The 25,425-nt window shown below is 44.3% G+C and overlaps 1 protein-coding gene across 1 annotated transcript; it reads left to right on the top strand.

The window, feature by feature from the left end:
* Positions 1–34: 34 nt before the first annotated feature.
* Positions 35–22,581, top strand: SLC37A3 (solute carrier family 37 member 3). Its single transcript, XM_086610355.1, has 15 exons — positions 35–62; positions 2,723–2,889; positions 3,860–3,974; positions 6,968–7,060; positions 7,575–7,658; positions 8,847–8,992; positions 9,628–9,724; positions 10,816–10,900; positions 11,970–12,151; positions 14,695–14,836; positions 16,052–16,153; positions 18,054–18,101; positions 19,078–19,229; positions 20,984–21,049; positions 21,900–22,581. Exons 2-15 carry the CDS (start codon positions 2,789–2,791, stop codon positions 21,990–21,992), a joined length of 1,506 nt encoding a protein of 501 aa, XP_086466481.1. The 5' UTR covers positions 35–62; positions 2,723–2,788; the 3' UTR covers positions 21,993–22,581.
* Positions 22,582–25,425: the final 2,844 nt, after the last annotated feature.

Genomic DNA, 25,425 nt, shown 5'->3' with positions numbered 1-25,425 from the left:
GGCCCCGCCGGAAGAGCCGCCTCCCTCTGACTTCCTCAGCGCTGCGCCGGCCGCCGGGCCCGGTACGTGGGGGCGGGTGGTCGCCCCCGGGGCGGGGAAGGGGGCGCGGGGCGGTTTCATGGCCGTGGCGGGCGCACTGTTGTGGGGGAGCCGGTGCGTGCCCTGCTGCTGTCCGCTCGGCTCGGCTCCCCGCCTCGCCCAGCGCGCTGGGGACGTGGCGGCTGAGGTACCTGCGCCGGGGCTCGGAGGGGTGGTTCGGTGAGGGGAGAGAGCCGCGTCCCCATCGGCTGCCTCAGCGCTTCAGCGGAGGAGCCGGCCCGGGCAGCCGGGCAGCGGGGCGGGGCAGCGTGCGCAGCCGGAGCCGCAGCCGGAGCCGGCGCCGCAGCCGCCTCAGGTGCGCCGTGCCCGCCGGCGGGCGCGCGGCCTGCGCCCGGGCCGGGCCGGGCTGCTCGGCCCGCGTCTCTGCCGCTGGAGCCGGGCTGCCGGGCGGGCGGGCTGCCGCCCCCAGAGCGGGCGTGACCGTGCTCGGGCGGACTCGGTGCTTGGCGGAGCCCCGTTTCCTCCCAAACGGCATCATCCAGCCGGGGCTCTCGGGGGGCAGGCGGGCGGCTTGCAGTGGGTGCGGATGCCGAGGGCCTGCTGTGTGGGTGTGGGTTTGTGCCTCTTTTCTTCAGTCTGTTTGGAAAGATGGCATAAAAGAACGTAGAGTGGACCAGTGTTGGTTTTTTTTTTAATAATAAATTAAAATTTATTTGTTTGCTTTGCGCCTTGGAAGTCCCAGGAATGTTAATTCCGGTCTTTCCTGCCGGCTTTGGAGGACGACAGGGTGGTATTAAGGAAGTTTATTTTGAACTTAGTGTGTCTTATTTTGACCTTAAGTGAAGGGATAAGGGAGAATGTGGAAAGCCTAGCAAAAGCTTATTCAAAATACCGGTCAGCTGAAGGTAGATAGTGCTAAACAAGCAGACAAGGCAGTCTAGCCGCCTAAAAGCAGTCATTTTCCCTTCTTAAATGCTTGTGCTTCAGTGCTTTGAGTGCTGTGGTTTATCCTGCCTCCTAATTTTTGCTCCCCCTCCACTTCAAATTGAATGTGGTAGTCTCAGAATAATTAGAAGACTCATTTGTAAGGGTAAACTCCTAGCTGCATACTTTTCTAGGGAGAATGCCAGTTTTAAGTATAAAAAGGACAGGATGAAGAAGGAGAAAAAGGGAGAACAAAATATTCCATGGGCATCTTTACACTGCAAATAAGTGAAAAGCATCGTCCTATGCCAGAAGGTGGTCTTCTAGAAAGCTAGCCGAGATTGAAAAGCTCTGATGATTTTGGTAGTAAACGCTATAAAAAAAAATAGGTGACTTTAAGGTCAAAACCAGGTGTTAGCTTTAAAAAGACTCAGTATCTTGGACAAATAAGATCTGTATTTGTGTATGTTGACATGAAGCAAGTAGTAAATCTTGTGCTTCAGGCTGCAAAGGGATTATCCAAGGAAGGAACTTTTCCCGCAGTGTTGCACAACTGTCAGTATTTTGCTTTCCTTAGGAGAACTCTGTTATCTGCTGTTGCCTGGTGGGAGGGGAGGGCGAGGCAGGGAAGGAGAACAAGCTCTTGTGTTTGACCAACAGACCTCGTGGTTCACCAGCCTGTAAGGACTGTAGTGCTGGGAAATTGGAATCCCTTGGGTTCCTTTCTCTTCGTCCTGCAGCTTGTGTGAGGGGCAGCCCTGAGCAGTGTTAATGCTGCCTGAAAACGAGCAGCACTGTGTGATACTTGTGTGGGCGCAAGTTGTCTTCATGGAAAGCTTTAAAAGTTATTAGAAGGAAGAGCAGAATTCTCTGTGAAATACAGGCTTTTCAGCAGCAGAAATCCGGATTAGAGGGAGTCTGGGCAATGACTTCAAGTGAGGTTATGAAGCTGGACTTGAAAAGTCTTCCATCAGATTTATGAATTGTTACAAAAAGCACCTGTGGATACGAAAGACCACAAAGGCGTTATGTCCCATCTTATTTCAGCTCTGATTCTTTGGAGGAACAGGGGTGGTGGGTTATTTTACCTCTCCTCAGCATTCAGAATGTGTGTGGTGTTTGAATGTCTCTTGCTCCTGCCGACGGATTTGTCTAGCTGTCTTAAGCCAGCTAGCGTGAGCAGAATCAGGTTCTGCCTTCAGCAGCGACTTTGGCATACAGCGTATCTTTCTCTCTGTGGCATGGATGCAAGCGTTTGGGTAGCTGCTTTGTGAGCTGTGGCAGGGAACTCTGGCTGAAAAGATCTCTGCCAAGAAAATCAAAGGGAAACATGGAGAGAGACTCACCACCTCACTGTCCAGTGGGGTCATTTGCTGGACTCGGTTTGCAGAAATGGCCCCTCAGCCACACCAGCACAGCTGAGGGAGTGGAGTAGTGTGGCATGAGCCAGCACTAAGGAACTGTGTCTATCACAGCCTTTCCTCAGTACTGATAATATCTGGAATCTAGAAGTTTAGGCAGATGTCACCCATGCCCTACAGGTGGGGACAGGAACATATGACTAGCCACATGCTCTACTAATACGTTAGTGACAGATGGAGCTATAATGCAGTTAGATCCAAAAGCATTCTCCAGCAGTGTCCAAATGTTGTTGTTCTTGCTGAATTCCAACTGTTAGAGGAACACAGCTGTATTTTACACGTGTTTTAATTAAAATATGTTCTCTTTTTTCCTCCCTTCCCACCTTCTTCTCTTCAAGTGAAAAGAAAAATGACCTAAGCACCATCTAGCCTTTGTGGCCAAGGGCAGGAGCAGAGGTAGGACGATGGCTTTGCCTGGAAGCTTACGGAGGCAGCCTGCAAACAGAGGGCTTGTGTCCCATTGCACCCACCATCACATTGTTGTGTTCCTGCTGACCTTCTTCAGGTAGGTTGAATGTATCTTTGCACAGAGAAGTGTACATCTCACTGAATTTGGGTAGGTGAGGGCGTATCCAAAGGAGAATGAAGGTAGGGAAGTAGTCTTAAACTTTGGCTGTAAGCCTTGGAAACAAACTTGAAAGCTAGTAATACCAACCGGTCTGGGAGTCATGCTGTAGTGGAGCTGTGTGTGCTGTGCCCCTGGGGAATCCAGCCACAAACAGGGCTTGCACCAAAGGTGAGGCTGGCTGTGCCAAGCCAGCAGCCGTCTGTTGCAGAGGGGTGATGTGGAGAGGAACTAGCTGAAACGAGGAAGGAAGCAAACCCTGATGCTCAGAACTCTAATGCCTGTTCTGACTGATGGAGCTTGCTGTCGTTGCTTCTGGGATCCTCTTCTCTCCTGAAGTGCTGTTTGAGGAGGGTGGACAGGCTTCTAGAACAGAGAGATCACTGCTTCAGATCTGAAGGTCTGCTAGGTTTGTGTGTTGAAAGCTTGTCTGTTACACCAGCTGACAACAGCTGGAATGCCATGCTGCCTCTCCTTACAGACTTTGCCTTACTGATATCCTTTGATCTTCACTGCAAAACTGCCATTGATACCTAATCTGACTTTGGAAGAGCGCTTGTAATGGTGGTTTGCCAGAGGAGTGTTTTCTCTTTTCTCTTTATTGTTTTGTTGTTTGTTTTTTTTTTTTTTTTTCCCTGAGGTGCCTAATGTTGTTGCACTGTCACTTCCTCTTTTAAAAATAAAAGAGGAGATCCTTTCCAGTCAAGACCTTATTTCAAAACTCCCCACTAAAATCAGTGTGTCTACCCATGATTTGGAGGTTCCTGCTGCTGACTGCTATTTCCAAAACTGCCAGTCCTCTGCTATGCTGCCTGCTTAGACAGTGTGTATCTGTATTTTTGAGTCCCACCCTTTCCCACTCGACCTCCAGAGAATATTTGGCCAACCTGTGCTTTGTGTTTCCTGGCAGTTATTCCCTGCTCCATGCTTCCAGAAAGACATTCAGCAATGTCAAAGTCAGCATTTCCAGCCAATGGACTCCCTCCTGCCTAAACAGCACGGCCCCTGAGCTCCGACCATATGAGGTAAGGACACAAGGGATAGGCAAGTGCAAAGAAAGCCGGGTAACTTTCCAGTACGGGGGGCATCAGGGACACTTCTCTGAGAAGAAGTGAGTGAGAACTTCAGGGGTCTGAATTGTAGTTTTCTGGATCATCAGGTGATGGTGAACTCTTTCCTACTGGTCTTCAGAGAGAAGTCTTCAAGAAGTCAGTGTTCCAATGGAAATGGGGACCCTGGGAGACTCTTTGTAGTAGCCAGCAGCATGGAGGAGAGGGAAAGAGGGACCCTACCTCTGAAGTGTTGGAGGCAATATATGAGAGCAGTTAATGGGCTTTTAGAGATCTCTGTAAAACTCTGGCTGTGGCTTTCTCTGTGGCGGTGCTGCTGCTGTGACCCTGTTAAAAAGATAGCCAAAGGAGGAGAGAAGAAAGCTCTCTGAGAGTGCTAGCTGCTTATCCTAAGTCGATACTGAAGAATAGCATTTTATCTTGCATCTAAAAGGTCTGATTTCCAAAAATGCCAAACATCCGGTACTCCTTGTCTGTAAAATCCTGGCTTCAGTGAAAGCGGTGGCAGAGTTTGCTTGCAGAAGGAGTTGTGTATTGCTTGCACCTCACAAACAGGGATGCAAGAGCTACTTTCCGGCTCCTACCCATAGGCCTTTCAGAGGCATGCTTGTTTTTAGCAGTGGCTTGTCCCAGTTCTTTTGAGAAGTGGAAGTGTCCTGGTTTTGTCTGGAATAGAGTTCATTTTCGTCATAGTAGCTGGTATAGTGCTAAAGTTTTCGAATTTAGTATGAGACCGATGCTGATACCACGCTGATGTAGTTGTTGCTAAGCAGTCAAGAACTTGCAGCTTCCCGTGCTCTACCAGGTGCACAAGAAGACGGGAGGGAGCACAGCCAGGACAGCTGGGCCAAGCTGGCCAAAGGGATATTCTGTACCATATGACATCATGCTCAGGATATAAACTGGGAGAGTTGGCCGGGGCGGCATGATTGCTGCTGGGGAACGGGCTGGGTATCAGTCAGCGAGCGGTGAGCAATTGTATCATATATCACTTGTTTTGCATTTTCTTTTGTTGTTGTTATTTTTTTTCTTTCTGTGCTATTAAACTGTCTGTATCTCAACCTACGAGATTTTTTTTATTCTCTTCCCCATTCCGTTGGGGCGAGTGAGCGAGCAGCTGCGTGGTGCTTAGTTTCAGCTGGGTTAAACCACGACAGGAAGAAATCTTACACTGACAGCTTGGTCACAGGCCATGAGGTGTATTAGAGTAGAGAGTTCCAACTCAGCTGCTCGGGTGTTGTCTGCATTAGAAATCATTGATTATTTGAACGTTTGACTGAGGGATGATAAATGTGACTTTTTGTGATAAGTGAAAGTGGTAAATTGGCGCTGTAATGTGTTCAGGATTTTATAGTGCAGCAAAAAGGAGTGAGCCTCTCGGGGATGCTAAAATGAGCTACAGGGTGTTTATATTTAGTTTCTTAACCGACATTCAAACTACTAGTATATTTTGGAAACTTTTGATGTTTTTTTATGTAGATGATTTAGTGATTGCTGGATGTTGAGGTGTATGTATCTGATCAAAAAAAAATGGTCAAAATGGTCCTTTTGGTATCAATTTAGGTTATGTCAGTTAATAGTGAAGCGTGTTTTGGGAAACTGATCAGATTAAAGACATGAATGGAGAAGTCATGTGCTATCAGTTTTGAACTTTGGTGTATCTTTTAACTACAGTTGTTCTTTCTTTTTATACTTAAAAATATTTTTTTTTAAGTATTGCAAAATGTTTTGTAATTGTTTTGTGAGTAGACCCTGGTATGATTTTGTTAGGAGGACAACTTAGATCTATAATTTTCAGCTTTTAAAGATTTGTGAGTCCTCTGGAGATTGTTTAGTGAATTTAAGCTTAATGACAAAAGATTTGATTCTCTTATCTTTCTAAGACTCTTAATAGCTTCTGAACCTCCAGGGATCTCTGGTTAAAAGTGGAAAGCTACTGATGTAAGTAGGTATTGGTGGCCTCAAGTGGCAAAAATTGTTTTTCAAGGGCTTTATTAGTTTTCTTGGACATGTGAGACTTAAGCAGAAGCTGTGTCAATAGACCTTACCAATGTTACATCTTTTAAACTAAGTGATGTGTAGTTAGTGTTGTCTGTAGAGGATATTCTCCTGGAGAGCTAGAATCAAACTGAAACTGGTGATATTTCAGTTAAGACGCATCCATAGGTCCAGTTTGGATTGGGTTTATTTATTTGTTTTCTAATGGAAGCATGTTGGGGAGGGAAGAAAACTTTGTCCTGATTAACTTTGTTCATTCTTTAAGTCATACTCAAAGCTTGCTGTTTTCAGCTGGTGTCACTAATCTTAGCTTGGGAACAATTGAGTCTTTTTCCGTTTTTTTTGATCATATTGAAAGTAAAATGAAACTCAGGATAAGCACAAAAAATAACAACATTAGTGACCGGAGTTCGTTGTAAGTTGTTTCCAGCCAGTTTATTTCTTCTCCTTGTTCCTTTTGTGTTCTTTCTTTTCTGCTTGTGGTCTGTCACTTCTTATTATGATTGCTGCCACAAATTCTTTAAGGGAATTATTCATTTAGCGAAGACAGCAAGATAAGTACAGAAGAGACACTACACATAAAACAGAATATGCCTTTATTGTATTATTCATTAAGATGCTCATCAGTGTCTCTGTGTAAGAAGCTGTCTAACAGTTGCATGCTTGTTAGAAGTAGCGTTTTGCCAGTCATTCATTTTGATCCAGGTGGAACGAGCATTTCTCACTTCTGGTTTGCCAGGTTGCCCTTCAGAAGTGAAACGAAGTGGCAGTGGGCATTTTCTGCAGTAGATAATGCCAGAATTGTTCTTGATATGCTAATTTAAGTGTTGGAGGAATGGGAGGTTGCTAGGGCCAGATGCTGTTCTGCTTTGGAGTTGGGGTTTCCCTTGAAAAATAGTAGAATGAGCTGTGCTGCTTCCTGTTTACCTGTTAAAATTTTCTCTCTGTAGCTCTGGAACAGCAGCCATTTATTTCCAAATGCAGAAGAAGCGACTCTCTTCTTGGGGACATTGGACACTATCTTTCTGTTTTCCTATGCTGTGGTGAGTAAAACTAACCCAAAGCTCCTAAGCTTTCATTGAATCTTATTAGGATGATCACACCCACGTTTGGAGGGGATGAACAGAATCTTCTTCTTGGACTTGCCTAGCACTAATGCAGTTAAAAACCTTAGTTCAAGAGTTGGATTTTTTTTTTTTCCTTCAATTTCTGTTAGTTCTGCCCGTGCCTGTCCCCTGTGTAACGGTGCTTGTTAGCAACTGCAAGAGAAATACTGTCACTTGGGAATTCCTCACACCCCTATTACCAGAGGGTGGGAGGGCTAGTTCTAGCTTTCCAAGAGTTATGAATTGAAATTTTTTAAAATAGGAAGTTTAATTATTAAACAACTCAATTTAGCGAGCAAGGTTTCTTTGGGGGCAGAAGAAGTGGTTAGAATCAAACTGTAAGTTTGTATAACAACGTTTGGGCCAGCTTGACCCGTCAGCATCATTTTAATTGTTGCAGATAACAGATGTGAATCTTGTGGCTTTATTTAATGCTGTGTTTTGTTCTTAGGGTCTCTTTGTCAGTGGTATAGTTGGGGATCGCCTGAATTTACGCTGGGTTTTGTCTTTTGGCATGTGTTCCTCTGCTCTGGTGGTAAGTCAGAACATACTAGTGTGGTTTAGAAATATCTCTCTTAGGATTTCTGGGTAGAGTTTTACTTTAGGGGAGAAGAGGCTCTGTGTAGCTGTACTTCAGTGGTCTCAAAGTCTGTGTGTAAAACTTTGTCCTGGATGCACTTACTGCATTGTCTTAAGCATAGCGCTCCATGAGATGACTCACCTCTTCCTGAAATATCTATTTATGGTTACTGTGTCAGAAGGAAATTCCTAAGCGTGAGGCACTGTCTAGAGACTTAATGAACAGCTCTTGTAGGAGATTGGGGAATTTGGACTTTTTGAGACTGTGTTGTGTTATAACTGTTCTCCCAGCCCACATATGTTGTTGTCAAGGCTTTTGCTTCTAAACACAATCTTTACTCTCTTCTTAAAGGACACACTAACAATACCAAGCACTCATTTTGTTATTTTGTAATTGCTGGGAGGGAATGTATCAAAAAAGAATGTCCTCTTAAAACAAAAGAGTTCTTCAATTTCAAGCCACTGCAGATAAGCGTGAATCAGTTTTATCTCATTGTGGTTTTCTGGTTATTAAAGTAGTGGTAAAATGTGTGGAGTGCTTTGATTTACCCAGTGACTACAAACCCATTATGGCCTTTTCCGTTCTGCAAACACATGACCACAGCCATGCATCAAGCACAGTGTGCCACAAAGTGTGTTTATTTTGGCTAGTTTGGGTTAGGGCTCTTAGTAATTTGAGACCTGGCTGTTGTATTTGTGTTAAATTTTGCTAAGATAAATGACTGCTGATGGTTTTGTGTTTGCACAGAGCCTTGTGGATTCAGATGTCAGTACAATAGCAGATCAAGAGGCTACTGTATTTTTAGCATTGTTACCTCAAAGTATTTGTCTCTTTCTTCTCCTCTCCTGTTGTAACGGTGCTGTTTACGAAGATAAAAGTCTTTTGGAGTGGAAGGGCCATGACAGCACATCTGTGTCTGGAGTTGCTGGGCTCTGGAGTCAGTGCTGTGTGGCTCAGCAGAGGGTGCTGTTAGCTCTGAGCTGTTCCTTAAACAATGCCAGACTTGCCCCTGGCCTGGGCCCTACCTGGGACCTTCTCCCTGAAATGTTATTTCTTTTTCAGGATGCCACTCTTGCCTGGCTTTCAGGACTAGCCTCAGGGTTTCTTCTCTGTTGTTTTTGTTCTTTTTTTCCTCCTCTCTAGGTGTTCTTCTTTGGCACGCTCACAGAATGGTTGCATTTCTACAACAAGTGGTTCTACTGCTGTCTCTGGATTGTGAATGGCTTGCTGCAGTCCACTGGTTGGCCCTGTGTGGTTGCTGTCATGGGCAATTGGTTTGGAAAAGCTGGGTAAGTTGAGTTTTCTTCAGTGAATCACTTATCAGACCTGTTGAGTAGCAGATTGACCTGAAAGTCTCGAAGCATAAAAGCCAGCTGTTAGGTCAGAATTAAAGTTATGTGGGATGAAATATACCTTACTTGTTACTGGTTTTTTGTTTGTTTGTTTTTTCTGGAGCCACAGAACAGCTTGATGTGAACACAATCGTATGTGTTAAAGACACAGGTTCAAACTTCAAAAGTCATGTAGTGCAGAGTGGCTGAATTTGAATTTTCATGCCACCGGAAAATTTGTTTCTGTTTGCATACCACTGAGGAGATGGAATGGAAACTGACTCATTGTAGGTTCATCTCCATCACTTTGGGGTATCGCAGATGAGCTCTAACCATAGCTTGTAACCCTGTTGTTGCCAGTTCACCTCTGCTGTAACACAAGCATTTCAGGATAGAACACTCCTCACTTATCTATTTGGTACCTCCAAATAATGTTTTGTTTTAAGTGAACTTTGAGTCTCTTTGAAGTGGACTGGAAGAATTCTGTAACCTTATTCATAAGTTAAAGTTCACTCAAATGTTAAATCTTTGTCTTACTCCTAATGTCACCTCTTCCCACGTTGCCATTTTCAAGTTTTCTTCCCATTCTGCAGGAGAGGTTTTGTGTTTGGACTCTGGAGTGCCTGTGCATCTGTGGGAAATATCCTCGGGGCGTTCCTTGCCTCCTGTGTTCTCAAATACGGCTATGAGGTAGGTATTGTTGTCTGGCTTCCAGCTAGGACTGCATGTCTGATTGGGTTATGAGAGACTAGTTTCTTATCCTGTTTCTGAGAGATAACAGACTCGGAGTCTCCAGTTTCATCTTCCTGAATTCTGTGGTAGCAAGCAGTAGGCAGAATAGAAAGGATATTCCTTTCCTGACCTTTCCAAGCTGGGAGAAATGAGCCTGAGACTTCTCCAGAAATGGGACTGATGTTATTGAAGATCTCTATTGTCATAGTATACACGTTTCTGATGTGGGTGACTTAAAGTGCTTTTCAGAGTCATCCATCACAGGTTCTGACTTAACTGAAGTCACCACTGCTGAATAGCCGTGAGGTTCTGACAGGCATGGAGGCATAAGTTCTATAACTGGGAGGAGGCCCGGTACTCACTAGGTTGCTGTAACACCAGTTGAATACAGGGAATGTAAGTGAACCAGCGCATCTTGCAGCGTGTGACCTATGAGGACAGGCTAACAGAGCTGAGCTTGTCACTCTGGAGATGAGGAGGCTTAGGGTACCAAATAGCAGCTTTCCAAGCCTGTGAGAAGATTGCTGAGAAGTCAGAGCCAGACTCTTTCCTGGGTTGTGTGGTGGGAGAGCTGCAAAAGCAGTGGGTATAAAGTGAAGCAGTGGCAGTTCCAACTGGATGTTTGGACAACTATTTCACTTGGAAGTTAGTTAAGCATTGGAACAAGGGGCCAGTGCCTGGGAGATCTGTCTCTGGAAGATTTCAAGACCTGATTGAGCAAAGCCCTGAGCAACCTGGTCTGAATTTGGTGTTTGACCCTTCTCTGAGAAGTCCCTTCTGATATAGCTGGATCTATGGGTGAGCACCTTTCTCACTGCTGTCACCTCAGTACAGTAAACCAGCTGTTTCCATGTGGTCTTTCAGCCTGGATAGGACTGAGTGCTCAGGAGATGTAGAGATCACTTGTTTCTCAGTTTTGTGGACGTAGTCTGGGTGGTTGTAGCTGTGTTTACTCTCTGACAAGGTTGGAATGTAAAGAAACCCTCATTAGTCAGGGAAACCTATGTGTCTGAAAGTGTTTTAAAAAATAATCTTTTATTTCTCTTCAGTATGCTTTCTTGGTGACTGCCTCAGTACAGTTTGCTGGAGGAGTCATTGTCTTCTTTGGGCTCCTGACGTCACCGAAGGAAGTGGGTAAGTAGAAGTTGGCTGTAGCATTTCAGTCCCTTCATGGAAAGCAGATCTGCAGCTTTCCGTGTAGTACTAAAAGTTCTGCATGTTCTGACAGCACTTATCCTCAGGGCTCGTGTAAAACGGTGTTGCACTTCAGTGTATTTAATGGAGCAAAATGCTTTGCTCACCAAGATCACACTGAATGCCACTGTGCATCATGTGTCTAGGGTCTGGATATTTTAAAAAGCAAAATAAACCAGCCTGGCTCTTACATCTCCATTAGGATATGCCTAATTATCAGTTTTTCTTCACCTGGAAAATCAGTATATTTTTTAAAGAAACAGTAGGCAAGCTGATAACTGAAACTAGGGGAAAATTATGGCAAACCCTAACTGTGCCGTGGGAAGGAAAAGGACTTTTTGTCTGGAGGTCTCCCGCAGCTGGTTAAATAGCTCTCAGGTTGGATATGATCCTTCTCCGAGAAGATGGTAGGCAAGCCAAAGTATAATGGGAAAACAAAAGAACTTTTGGGCTTTGACAGGGCCATGGAGGAGGTTTCCCAGACGCCTGCAAAGGCTATAAAGTTGGTAGCGCTAAAGCTACCATAAAGAGTGCTTGTAAGAGCACTCAGCAGCCCCGAAAGCGCAGTGCAGTTCCCAGGGTTTCCGTTCCAGCAGAGGCGTTAACAGGCAGCAGCTGTCTGAGTAGCTGCTGGTGCACTCCGCCTCCACGCTCAAGGGAGGTGGTACCCAGGAGCCAGGTCCGAGGATCCCATCCTTATTTAAGGGGGGTAATGCACTAATTTGTTGTGTCTTCCAACTAATGGCCAGACACTCAGAACAGACAAAGCCGACGCCAGGATCAGACAGAATACTTTCAAGAGCGCTAGAAGACAAAGGGTAGAAACTGGCGACACTGCAGAACACCATCTAGAAGAGTTGCTAAGCCAAAGGAGGATGGAGGTATGGGAGAGCAAGGGAATTGCTAGAAGGGAGAATTGCTTAAAAGAAGCGAGCATAGCTTTAGAGTGGGGAGAGGGTCATCAGGCTGTGGTCTGTTCTTCCTGTTGCATATCCCTTGTCAAACTTAGGCCTCCCTGAGCTTGGAGCAGATGAAGACGACAGTGTGGAGGAAGATGCCAACAGACCTTTAATGGACAATGATGATGGAGATGATGATGACCGGAATTACTCTATTCAAGCAACTGACATTGACAACCAGCCAAAGGCCATTGGCTTTTTCCAGGCTTGTTGCCTTCCGGGTGTAGTACTGGTGAGGACATGGATTCTTGAGTGGGATCTGACTTACGCTGTTAGGCATAAAGCTGGCTTTTTGTGTCGTCAGCATTTGTTGACGTCATCGTTAATATGTTGACCGTGCGTTATAGTTGTTGACATCTGCCTTCTTAATGCTGTTAAAACCGTGGGGGTGGGACTGTTATCCTTGTGCACGTGGATTATAATACTGTCCAGGTATGTGATTGCATGTTGCTCTCCCCATCGGACTCCTGCTTCATTTAGTGCATGTAATGAGCCAACCAAGGGCAGCAGAGATCCTGACCTTTTTGCTGCTGAGGTCAGAAGGGAGGCTGTGAGCAAAGGTGGCTTGTAGGGTGCTTTCTTGGTAAGGTGGCTGTGCTGCCCTCAGGAATGGGGTTCTCACTGCTAGCTGAGCATCACAGACCTCTGTGGGGTTTGGGTTTTATTTAGTTGCCTTAAAGCAGAAAGCTGGCCTGAAAAGCCTTAATCAGCATGATGTAACATCTGGCAAAGTAGGCGGGTTTTTTTTTTTATAAGCAACTGGAAACAAGGCCTGGTGACGCAGTTTCCACATATCCTCATCCTGTCTGTTGTGTGAGAACTTGTACTTCTGCATCAGCATTGTTGCCCAATTCATGGATTTGGTTCAGCTGAAAAATTGTCCTGCCATTGAAAAACAATGTTAACTTTCTGTGTTGGGGGGCTGTGTGCCCCCTGAATACTGAAACCAGTAGAAGAAAAGGGGTGGGGTGGCTGGCTCAGTAGCACAGTGTGAACTGCCTGGATTCGATCGCAAAGCAGAACTAGTGAAGGGACAGTATTGTCAGGTACCCTTAATGAGTAAAGCAGCTGGTGGTTGTGATTAAGGCAGCACAAACTGTAGAAGGGATGTGTGGATTGCCAGTGTTCAGCGTGCTGGGCAGCCACAGTTCTGTTGTTAAGACCTGGGTTGAGGGATGGCAAAAGAAGGTGTACCCATCTTGAGTTCTTTTCTAATATGGCTAAATGCCATATAAACTACAGCTCGGTTTTGGTGGTGCTAGGAATGGACTGATGTACAAAGAACTTTTAGGCAAAATTTTTTAGTGGTGGCAGCTGCCTCGGTTGATGTGTGACTTTTTTCTGTTGGCCAGAATATAAGGAGCTACTAAACAACTGATGTTGCTGTTGCTGTGCTTGAGATTTTGAGGAACTGTTCTGTGTGTTAACCCAGCAACGTGAACACCTCTGAGTCTGTGAATTTTATCTGATGTCAGATCAATGCCCCACCAAATTAGGACACTATGTCAGATCAGTGAGAGACCAAACACCGAGACAACTTCCAAAGCCTTGTCAAGATTCTACAAAGATTTTACTTGATGTATTTTTTTTCTGTAGTTCCTCTCTTCTGCTGCTGAGTGATATGGTGGAAGAGTTTTAGTACAGACGGCTTTCCCCTGAGCCTCTAGAAATTCAGTGTTTGTTCACTCAGACAATCTGGTAGGCAGTTTCTAAGCAGACTGTAATAAATATCGCTTCCTACAGTACACTTTTCACACCGAGAGGCAGGAGAACTCTACCAAACATCCCTGTGCCTTAAGTGTATGGTGGAGATTAGTTTTTGTCCTGTAAGAGTGAAAAAGCGTTAATAACACAACGAAAAAGAATGTATCTGTTAAAATAATATAAATTCGGGAGAGATGATTTTGTGCAGTTTAATATATAAAAGATCTGCTTTTTGAAATTCAAAGACAAGTGTGTACATACCCATATACATACAGTCTCAAAAGCTGTGATTCTGACAAGCTGGTTTTTAACATCTTTTTCCTTGTTTACCCCTTCAAATAAGAGTTCCTTGAACTGCCATGACAGTGTTTATCAGGAGGCCTTACTGAAATCTGTGCCTGGTCCCTCCGCGTGCTGGGCCAGCAATCCCAGAGAACAAATCTTTGCCACACACATGAAAGCTCTAAAGGAAGAGATTTCCTGCTAGCTAAGGAGAACTCGAGCTCAGCAGCCAAAAGCAGGAGGTTGTCTCAGCCGTTGGGTTTGGAAGCACGTGCTTAGCTTTGGCCAAACCTTTCATCTTGTGTCCTGGAATACCTGCCTGGGGATTATGAACGAAGCTTTCTCTTCTGGTGCTGCAAGCAGATGAGCCTTCTCTGCAGCAAAAGATAGCACAGAGGAACTACTGCACGTAACTTTTCTCAGCATGGTGCACAGATGACTAAATCTCAAGCTTGTTTCATGTCCCATGGTTGGCTCCCTTCTCTTCAGAAGGTGAATTAAATTTCCTTCGTTTTTTGAAGCCTGGTGTCGTTTCTTCTCGAGATTACGCTGAAAGTATTTTAACCTGTTGCATTCAGTGAAAAGAAAATAACCTTCTTGTCAGTGATTTTTGTATTCCTGGGTTCCCTTTGATGTTCAGCATTAAGCTGTCATAATGCTGCCTTCTTACGTGAAGTGCAGAACCACTTTCCCCTGAAACCTTTAGTTGGATACAGAGCTTTATGGGAAGAAGCAGAAATGCTGTTTGCATTTCTCAAGTGCTAACTGCTTGCTCGCCCTCTATTCCAGTACTCTTTGGCCTATGCCTGCTTGAAACTGGTGAATTACTCGTTCTTCTTCTGGCTGCCCTTCTACCTCAGCAACAACTTTGGATGGAAAGAAGCAGAAGCTGACCAGCTCTCTATCTGGTATGATGTGGGAGGAATCATAGGTGAGTGAGCAAGTCAATGACTTCTTCCTGCAGTTGCCCTGCTAGCGTTTGAAAACGAAAGACAACAAATGCTGCTCAGAGCAGTCATGTTCAGTGGGATCCAGCTGTTTACTGAATGTATGAAAAGTCTAGTTGTCTATGTGGCTGCTTGGCTGTTGTCCTTTTTTCTGAAACACAGAGTATGTGAGCCCCCTAAAGAGGTTACATGTAGTTTAAACGGCACTATATTCTTGGATGTTACCCTCAGCGGGCATTTTTCTTTACTCACTAGGACTTCTTGAAAAGTGCCGTGTACAAAATGGTGTTCCTGCTGCTTTCTTTCTGACAGGTACCCTTGAGGGAGAGTTTAGATGTGGACTCACTGGGTTCTGTACTGTCCCTTCTGTCCTGTATTTTTAAAGAACAGACTTGGCGCAGATCTCAGCGGAGCAGGCACAACTGTGTTATGTTCAGAAATAAAATGTAATTGCACTTCTTTCTGCTGGCTGCAAAATCTGACCCTGTTCCTCCAGAATAAAGAACATATTGTATGTGTGTTTAGACTTCCACTCTCCTGTGCTTGGTTTCTTGCTTTATTACCTTGTCCAGTTAGCTTTCCTAGAATAGACATGCTTGTTTTGGTCTGTTCAGGGTCAGTTTTTTTTGCCTCTGTGGCCTTTTTCTGTGTTAGGCTTTCTAAACATTCTAGTTTTTACCAGCAGAGCAGTTCCTACAGAGGTAGCAGTGACACATAAGGTGATTTTTATCAGCTATTGGCATTTGTCGCAATTAGTTGCACCTACTCTAAGTAGGTGAGACAGCAGGGAATGTGAGGCCCCTGTGTGCTAATGTTTTCCCTGTGAAAAAGAACTGCCTTTTCCTGCGCTTTCTGTTAAAGAAACCAGCCACAATGTTAAGCTTGCTTACCTCCAGAGCTGTGATGATCCTATAGGGGAAGGAAAAGGAAAGCCAGGAGCATTGGCTAGTTGTGTGCCAGAAAAAAAGAAGTAATAAATTCCTGGGAAAGCAGTGTGAGTAGTTTTCCCTGCTCTGTCTGAGCCACTTAAGTTTACTGTTGTCTCTGTGTCTGAGGCAGTAAGGGCAGGAGACTTAGTTTTCAGGATTTTAGAGAGAATGCGAATTGATGAGAAGGCAAGAGGCCACTGCACTCAGTGAAATGAGTTTTGTTCAAGGTGTTAGCATCCTGAGCCTGATGATGATTTATTTTTTTTGCAGGTGGGACCATCCAGGGCTTGATTTCTGATGTGCTACAGAAGAGAGCCCCAGTGCTAGCAATTAGCCTGCTCTTTGCTGTAGGCTCTCTTTTTGGATACAGCCGTGAGTATGCTTTTGCTGCACAGTGATAAGAGGCTCATTCTTGGAGAGAACCAGAGCACAGCCTGTTCTAATTATGTTTTCTGGTCTTGAAACTGCTTCTGGATCAGGATGGTGCCTTTTGGTCTATTTTGCCTGAAGTGTGGCACTGCGCAGAAATAAATCTGTTCTCTGGTTAATGAGGTGGAAAATAATTCGCTGATTGTTTGGATTTCCCTGTACCAGTGAGTTATGGTACTGATCCTTCTCCGTTGTCAGAGAGATTTTTTGGCATTGTCACTGTATTAACACCACAACTGGCAGAGCAGGAAATCTCAGGTGCATTTCTGTAGTAAAGAGGAAAGAGAATCTGGAGACAGATATGTGGTGGAGCTCTTAGACTTCACCACTTATGCTTCTGCAAGTGGTGAAACTGAAGAGTTTCTGCCTCTTTTATGATACATATAGTTCTCGGTGATGGGTTCCTGAGAGAAGTCTGTCAGGAAAACTGAGTAGAAGGAGACAGGCAGATCTCACTTCTGTGAAGCTCTTCTGAGGGTAACAGTTTTGTGTCTTCAGACATGGTGTCCTGTGGTACCAGAGTGCTTTAACTCACTGGGATGTCATTTCACTTCTCTGCTTCTTCCTCCAAAACGGGGTGGCAATACAGACCAGCTTTTATTGAGCACTTTAAGATGTGTGGACAGAAATCGCTACCAGAGCTGGACACGAGCGGTAAAGTGTGCCTTTCAGAAGCATGCTGGCTTGTTCAGACATTCTCAAAGTAAGGTCAATAAGTTATAATCATTAAATAGCAAGGACTGGGTTTAGTGGAGCTTGGTGAAGTTTTGTAGGTTCTTGTGCTAACTCATTACTTTCAAAAGTGAATGGGAAGCAAATATAAAATTATTGCTGATGAAGTTCGAAGTTTGCTCTCGATAGCAGAGCAGTCAGAGGTCCAAGTGTCTTGTGGTTAGCCCTGTCCAGCCAGATAGGGAAGGGTCACACAGGTGATGCAAAGTTACTGCAGTGTGATGATTAAATTTCCGTCAGCCAAACCAGGCTCATAGCGTGTTGCACCTGAGAGTAATAATGGTCTGAGAATATGCGAAGAGGGCTGCAACCTGCCTTACACATGGTAACTTGACCATGCATGGGCCCTGAGTTGAAGCAGTGAGTAAGGAATTCAGGTGATGCCTGGAAGTGAGGTTTTGGGAAAAACAGTGTCTGAAAAGCACTGAGAGACAGTAGTGGAAAACCAGCTGCATCTGCACAGTATGATGCTGTTGCTGGAAAGTTAAGCAGAACCTATAGATACCCGAGCATGGCTTTATAAGGAGGAGTGAGGATATGGGATTTTACTTTTTTTTTTTTTACTTCTTTTTTTTTTTTGTTGTGCAGCATTGTTTAGGTAGTTGCTGGATTACTACATCCAGATCTAATCTCTGTATTTTAAAAAAGATTTTTGAAAATTCAGAACAAGTGGAAGAGTGATTCAAGTGGCGAATACTTTACAACGGGAGAGATTTGAGTCAAATTTCCCCAGAGAGGCAGAGGAAGGATTCTCTTACTGTTCACATGGACTTTCATGGAGGATAAATGCAAGCTCTGTGTCATAGGAAGAGGCATAATAAGGGCTGGAACCCAGATCCAGGCAAATCTGATATCTAAAATGGCACAAAATTTTAATGGCAAAGGTGACTTTTCTACTGTAAAGTACTGTCAAGAAACTTCAGGGTTTTTAGTCTCTAAATGCCTTTGCAATAAGACTAATCTCGGTAGAAGTCTCTAGTCAAATAGAAGTTTTTGTTGTCACTATGTAGCTACTTGAACATTTAGTTCAAACTAGATGTTTGCATGCTTCTTTCTGATCCTAAATAAGTAAGTTTGTTTTATTTACACTCATCTGATCTTTCTTTTGCAGGTTCTCCAGACAGCAAACCTATCAATGCGGTGATCATGGCAATTACAGGTATCTTACCAAATACCACTGTTATGCTAGGAGGCTTATATATGCTTTGCATAAAAATCTGTAACACTGGCCTCAGGTGGTGGTAATGCATCTGTGTGTGCTGCCATCTCCCCTGGCTCTACAGAAAGAGTAAAAGCTGGGGCCCAGTCTCTATTGCTTTTGGAATACAGGTGTAGGAAAACTGCCTCACAGAGGGAGGTATAGAATATAGACTGTAGAATAATGGCTTGGAACTGAAGGGGTCTGCCTTGGCTCGGTATGATGAGGATGGATTTATGCCAAAATACCAGTGATCTGGTATCTGAGGCAGTGTATATATGGCGAATTCATGAGCTGCAGCTCAAATTTGAGGGTGTTTGTCTGTCAGAACCCCTGTGTACTGTGGGAGGTCACCAGCTTTGTGTGCTACCAGACATACTATGCTGTGTTATGGAATTAAGATTAGCCTGCATGAATAGAGCCTTTCTTTTCAAACATTCCTACTTCAGAACTCTCTGTCCTGTTGCACTTTTATTTTCCCCTTCCATCTCCTTCACCTAGAGACTGAGGCAGTAGCGTGGGGATATACTACTCCAAAGTAGAAATATGTCTAAACCTGCTTCATGTTGGGGGTTCGTATATGCACACAGTTCAAAAGTAGCTTTCCGTGTTCAGTTTGATGTGTCCTGACTCTTCTTGCAGACCATGTCCCAGCTAATTACCTTGTTTTTGTTATTGGATGAAAATATGCTTGTTGGTAATTTCTGTGCATGTACTCCAGGGACACAAGGTGTGCTGTGACCGTGTGCTTCAGGTGTGAGGGTGCATTTCTACCTACAATTAGTCTGTGATCACTGTCCCTAGACTTAATCCTTTTCTTGAGCTTTGCATGGTAAAAAAAAAAAAAATAAAAAAAATTCCGTGTTTTGAAGATGTCCTGTTGAGAATCTATCCTCAATGCTTGTTTTGCATAAGGCTGTTTTCTTGGCACTTTCAGGATTTTTCATTGGAGGCCCTTCTAACATGATCAGTTCTGCAATTTCTGCTGACTTGGGGCGCCAGGATCTAGTGAAAGGCAGCAGCGAGGCTCTGGCAACAGTCACGGGAATTGTGGATGGAACTGGCAGTATTGGTGCTGCAGTGGGCCAGGTGAGGCTACCAAAGGAAAACAGAGGTCTGGGGAAGGAGGCAAAGAGTCTGTTGTGGTTAGAGGTGTTAGCTTATTCCTCAATCCAAAGTTGCATGGAGGGGGGGAGAGAGAGAGAAAGAGAGAGAGGGTTGGGGTTGGTTTTTTTTATAAATTATTTATTAAGAAACAACCAAAGGATCATGTGTGATTTAAGCTTCCAGTGGAAGGAGTTTAATTAAGAACTAAGCTAAGTGTTCATAGTGCTAATGTTATGGCACTTTCATAATTGAAATTAATTCATATCCTGAACTCCAAAAAGCAAGCAAAGGTCAGCTTCACAAAGAGTAAAAATAAAATATTTTGAAGTTTGTTTGGTATTTTTTTCAAAGGTAATAGCAAAACTTTTGCTTACAGAAAAGTTTACGTATATGACCGAGTAAAATTAGAATACCCATTATGAATGTTGCAGTGTTTATAAACTAATCTAAAATTTGCTCTTATTTGTGGTTCTCCTTTTTGTCTGTGGATGTCTTTTACACCTTGTAAATCCAGCACCACTTGCTTTGATAGCTCTTGCAGTGTGCTGCCAGAGGTCTGAAGACTACACTGTTGCAGAAAAGGAAGCTGAGGGTGTGCCCTCTGGGGGCATTTTTTCTTCTCAAACACAAGCGTTAACTATGTGGAAGGACACAGTGGTGCTTTGGAGAGGGGAGGGTTTAGTAGAAATATTGGAGCCAGTTCTGTTCCAGGCATCCTCTAGTGCTGGTAAAATACCAAGGATGCAGGCAAGGCATACAAGTTTCTTTTCTGGAAATGAGTTTGGGTTTGTACTTGCCATTGATTGCCTGATAAATAGAATCGTTCAGCCTCTGTTCCGTAGGAAAGATGCTGCTTAGCTCCATTAAACATGAAAAATTACAAGTGCTTTGTGGACATCTTAAAGTGCACCGCTACACTCAATGCCCTTCTTGCGTTGTCTACAGTGTTTCTGTCTTCCCCCACACATACCATTCAAACTTACGTCATCATAAAAATTGGGTCTTTAGTTCTGAAAAATTCCACCTACCTCCCATTCTAACATTGCATTTATTTCAACAGAGACAACCATGATGTCATTCTGGGGGTGTGTGAATCACAGCGAAGGCACAATGAACGTGTTAGAAATTCAGATCCTGTTTTGGGCTAATATACCCAGTAGTGAAGAAGGGAGGCCCTTGTGCAGCATCTGAATATAAATCTGCTAATAGGGAATACATTTTCTTTTGTAGCCTGCCTAGTCCTGTTGCACTGGGATGCAGTTCAGAGCAGACTGTAGTCTCAAGTGTCTTGCCTACGATGAAGGGTTAAGTAGTTAGTGGCTGCACAGCTCTTGAAAATGCATCCTGTGTAATTTATAAGCCATTCTAGAGCTTTTAGTTCTTCTGAGAGTACTTACATCCACTTATGTCCCAGTGTTCTGTGCAAAAACGTTGTGTTCAGTGGAGTCAATTTGTCACCTTTTGAAACCGTAGTTCAGTTGTGTCTTCATGCTGCTGTGAGTTACTGTAAAGCTTCAGGATGGTACCTCTGCTTTGCTGAGACTGCGGGTTTTATGCAGAAAAACTGCTGTCCTGAGTCATTTCTTCTGACAGGAAAAGATCAGCTGGAAGGTTTTGTGATCAGCTCTGTGTGGAGTGTTAACAGCCCACAAATTCTGGAAAATGAGAGAGTAATGCCGGAAAGTCATGCTTATCTTCCCAGTTTGAATACTTTTTTCCTTCCCTTTTCTTTTTAGTATCTAGTGTCTTTGATCCAGGAGAACCTGGGATGGATGTGGGTTTTCTATTTCTTTATTCTAATGGTAAGAAATCTCCTTTTTTAAAGTTCTTTGTCAAAGTTCAATTTGCAATAGAAAGTTTTTTTGAGAACCTGAAAATTGTGACTTAGACACGTGATCTATGCTGCAAACTCCGATGCCATTCTCAAAGTACTTTATGATGTGCCTTTGCCTCAGAGTGTCTAAATCAACTGGGTTCATTCTGGATCCTTTAAAGTGACGTTGGCCAGCAGGAACTGAGATTGTGGCAGAGGCATAAAAACACTTGCCTTAAAATATCTGTATGTGTTTCCTAAAGCTCATACTACCTGACTGACTTCCAAGGCAGGATTTTTTCCTCCTTATCTCCATGATATGTAGTTTCCAATATTTTCAGGGACTTGAAGTTAAGCTACATGTTTGTTAGCGCTTGAAAATTAGTGGAAGGAGTGATAAGGATCGTGAAACTAAAATGAAAAGGCCTTGCCCTGATATACCACTGGGGGAGAAGACCCTTCAGGCCCTGATCTCCTCAGCGTTGCCACAGTGGTGAATGCTGTACAATTCACCTGTCCTTCCTTGCTGGAAGTGCCAGGAGTTGTCTTTGCGTCTGTGCTGACGAGGAAAAAGGCTGCTTTGGTAAGGAGCAGAGATGGCCAGGAGGCAGGCCATTGAGGAGGTGAAGAGCTCATCTTCTTTATGAAGAGAATATCATAACAGCTGAAATCGTATGAGATTTCCTGCAAGCTCAGTCCTTCCATCTGCTGTGCCACTGTGTCATTGCTTCCCTTAGCCTGTATCTTTCTGGGGAGGCCTGGAATGTGCGTTGGAGTGCAGGACGGCTGCAGCTACGGTTGCTCTGTGCTGATTGTCCTGGATATGCTTCTTTTCACAGACGAGTTCAACAGTCCTGTTCATTTCACCGTTAATAGTGAGGGAGATCAAATTGCTTCTGCATGAGCGGCGCCTGCGAATGCTGGCTGAGTGACTCCTGCTTGCCTCTGGAAGGACTGTTTGTATGGACCTGACAGCTGGGACACTAATCAAAACTCTGGGAGACTTGTTTCTTACATCCTCCAGGTTTGGACTAATTCAGAATGGCTCTGCAAGACTCGATTGACCTGCCTTTGCGAGCTCAGTTGTGAAGTACCAAATACCCATCCTGAGACCGCTCACATCATGGAGCTGCTGACCTAAGCTAGACAATCCACGGGACTGGCGGATTGTCCCGGCCTACCAGACTCTTCCATGTCAGCAGTCACACTAGGGTCTTCCATTAGGCCATGGCAGTGAGACCACCCTTCTTATTTATTTCTGGATGTCCTGACCAAAGGTCGGCCGTTTAAAACTGACAGTGGAGGAGAGGCTGTGTTGCAATGAATTTTGATGGTCTGTTGTGCCAGTGAAATCATGCAGTGCATTTCATGGGTAGTCTAAATTTATGATCACTTTAGCTTTTAGAAAGGGCAAAAATAATTATTTGGAATTTGCGCTGTCCAGTTGTTTAAAATATGCCGTGGCTAAATCTCCACATAGATGGACCTCTGCTATCCCTAGCTGTTAAGCGTCATGTATTCCAGTAGATTCACATGGAGAAGTTACCTCCATATTTGTTTTTAGCATTTTTTAATAATTATTATATTACTAATCTCTGGGAAATGAGATTTCAGTTTTTAACTATTTAAGCAGACAAATGGCGTGCAATACTTTACTGTGATCTCTGAGAACAGAGCCTTAATAGGTCCTTTTTGTGTCTAAAGGATCCTTGAATGGCTTTGGGGATCAGTAATGGGACACAAATACTTTCACTACTGCTTTGTTATTTGAACTCCAACCAATACTGACCAAAACGGACTGTCAGGTGACCCTCTGAAGGAAGCTGGTGTCACTGATTTCATACTCATTGGGCAATTGCTCTTCTCCAGCAAAGGATAACCAGAATGGAATTAAAGGAATTTAAGGGACCTGGCTGCTCTTGAACATGGGCTTCCAGACAGGGACTGAAGCGTACTCATGGAATAGCATCAGTGGGCAAGTGCTGCTGTCTTCCCCCATGCTCCTCTGCCTATGGCTGCGTAGAGGACCTCAAGCTCCTGGGTTTAAAGCTTGAGTTGTATCTTGAAGAGGAAGGTAGACGCAAGTCAGTGCTAAAAAACACGTGTCTGCACGTGGTATGGTGATATGTGAGTATTTTGCAGTGCTGCAATAAGCAGGGTGACTGACTGACACCTCTGAAGTTCGTTGATGATGTTAATGAGATCGTTGAGTAACTTCTCAACAAATTGTTTTCTGCTTATGCCTTGGGATGTTTCGTTGTAGTAAGTATGTGTTAACCAGCAGAAATTCTGATCAAACACTAAATCTGACTAGTCAGTGATGCCTGGATGGGGGTGGGGGGGCAGGAGAATTCTTGGAGCTGAAAATTTGGAGTTTTTAAATGGGAAATGTTGCCTTTTAAAAACGTACAGTGATTTTATTTTTTTTTTTAAATTTATGAATGTCAATTTTTAGTCGTGTTGATTGTAATAAGTGGAACATTATTAGTGCCTTACGGTTCTCCCGTATTGAATGGTTGCTTGGTGATTGCTGCTTCTGCAGCGACGGCTCTGTGCACAGCTTTGCTTACTGTGAAACTCAGTTGCTCTATTTTATACTTTGTTTTTGAGAGTCTTTCTTTTTTGGTAGAGGTGATATCTTGCATTTTTTGCTAACCCTTGGAAAATTTCAGTGCTTGGGAAAATGATGCCATTAAGTTGATGAGGGACCCAAATCCTGTTCTTGCCTCTTCTCATTCCCATTCCAGTTTTTGCCTGTATAATTAGAGCGGAGACTGAGAATCTATCATCCTGTTCCCAGAATTTTGCCCTGGGGTTAGTGTTCACATCCCAAACTACTCATTAGCCCCTGTACAAATAGAATCAAAACTCCCTGAAATTTAGTTCTAAAATTGATGGCGGCACCGTTTGCCCCAGCCACCGTGTCTGAGAATCTGCGGTTTCAAATTCCAACCTGGATGAGCTTTTTGGCTGGCCGTCTGGGCGCTAGATAAGCTTCTGATGAAAGGTGGGGTGGGAAAGGGACGTCGCCGGGGCCAGGGTGGGAGGACAGGCAGGCCCCCGTAACAAATGGTTTCCTGTAAACACTTCGGTCCCCTCTTGAGAAGTGTCGGATGTGTTGCAAGCGCTGCAAACACAAGCTGCCCAGCCGCTCGCCTGTCGGTGTGCAGCGGTGCTTTGAGGCCACCCTCAATTAGCTAGGCTATGACTTCAGGGGCTTTTTGTTGCTGTTGTCCTGGGTTTTTGGTTCTGTGTATTTCCTCAAGGTGCTCAGATGGAGAAAGGTTTTCAATCTGATCATGTCCAAACTGATCTCACATGAATAAACTGACTTTGACTTGATCTGGGCTAATTCTTCCGTGTGCTTTATTCCGCTCTTCTCAGCGCCGTTCTGCTGAACGTGCTTCTCTTCCTCCTTGCTACAGGCCCAGCTCTAGCAGCTGCTTTTTGCTCAGCTGCTGTGAAGACCTGAGCCCTAACTAGCACTGAAACCAAACCCTCATCCCAGCCCAAAAGGGGACCCTGTCTCCTATGCTGCAGTTTGGCACTCTTCCTGAAGCTTTGTGAGAGTCCTCGAACGGAGGTGCCCGTAACGGGGTAATTAACGGTCTGAAATAAAGAAACCAGAACATACACTTGGCTTTCTTTCTTTATTTATTTGTTGATCTGCATGCAGAAGTCAGGTGTTTTTCCCTTAAATGTGCCATGTGGCTGCTGGCCCTGCTGTGCCTTCTCTCCCGTGGCTTGTTTCTTTAAACACGAATCCACACCTACGCTTAGCTGTGTTTAAATGGACACAGTGGGGAACTTTGTAATTGTGTTTGCGTTTTATAGTTTACTGTAAATTCAAAGTTGAGCACAATTCTGGATTGCTAGAGAAACCCCCATGCTTGCACAGTCTGGTCCCTCAGCTCTGAGTAGTTCGGTGGTGCCATGGTGCTATCCCTCAAGAAAAGTAACAACTCATATTTTTACCCTTTTTCGGTCACTTTTTTTCCTTCCTACTCATGAGGAACTTCCCGGCCTACTCTGGAAGTACGCTGAGGAGTAAAGCTTTCCTTGAGTAGTGTCTATTTGAAAATGCCGATAGTACCAGTCCCCATCACCACCACTGTGTTGCGATCTCCAGAGCCCGATGTTTGGGAAAGCAGAAGCATAGGAATTACTGAACTTCAGAGTGCAAAGGAAGCACATTAGGAACTGGTCTCTGGGCATTTGGTTGCAGCCCAGGATGTGACAGACTGTCTGACCAAATTGATTACGAAAGGAAAGGTGTGCTTCAGCCCCAGAATGCTTTTCTGTATCGAGGAAGGTCCTTGCAGTTGATGTCCTACAAGCAATGCTACTGTGTCCTGATTTTCTCAG

Source organism: Tauraco erythrolophus, chromosome 4, assembly GCF_009769465.1.
Source record: "Tauraco erythrolophus isolate bTauEry1 chromosome 4, bTauEry1.pri, whole genome shotgun sequence".
Taxonomy (NCBI): domain Eukaryota; kingdom Metazoa; phylum Chordata; class Aves; order Musophagiformes; family Musophagidae; genus Tauraco; species Tauraco erythrolophus.
This window is presented reverse-complemented; position numbering and strand designations above follow the sequence as displayed.

Bases quoted from the DNA above. Each gene is read 5' to 3' on its own strand.
- SLC37A3 (XM_086610355.1), top strand. From the start codon at position 2,789: ATGGCTTTGCCTGGAAGCTTACGGAGGCAGCCTGCAAACAGAGGGCTT. The intron at 18,102-19,077 runs GTATCTTACCAA...TGGCACTTTCAG, and splicing joins GGTGATCATGGCAATTACAG to GATTTTTCATTGGAGGCCCT. The intron at 21,050-21,899 runs GTAAGAAATCTC...TTCTTTTCACAG, and splicing joins TCTATTTCTTTATTCTAATG to ACGAGTTCAACAGTCCTGTT.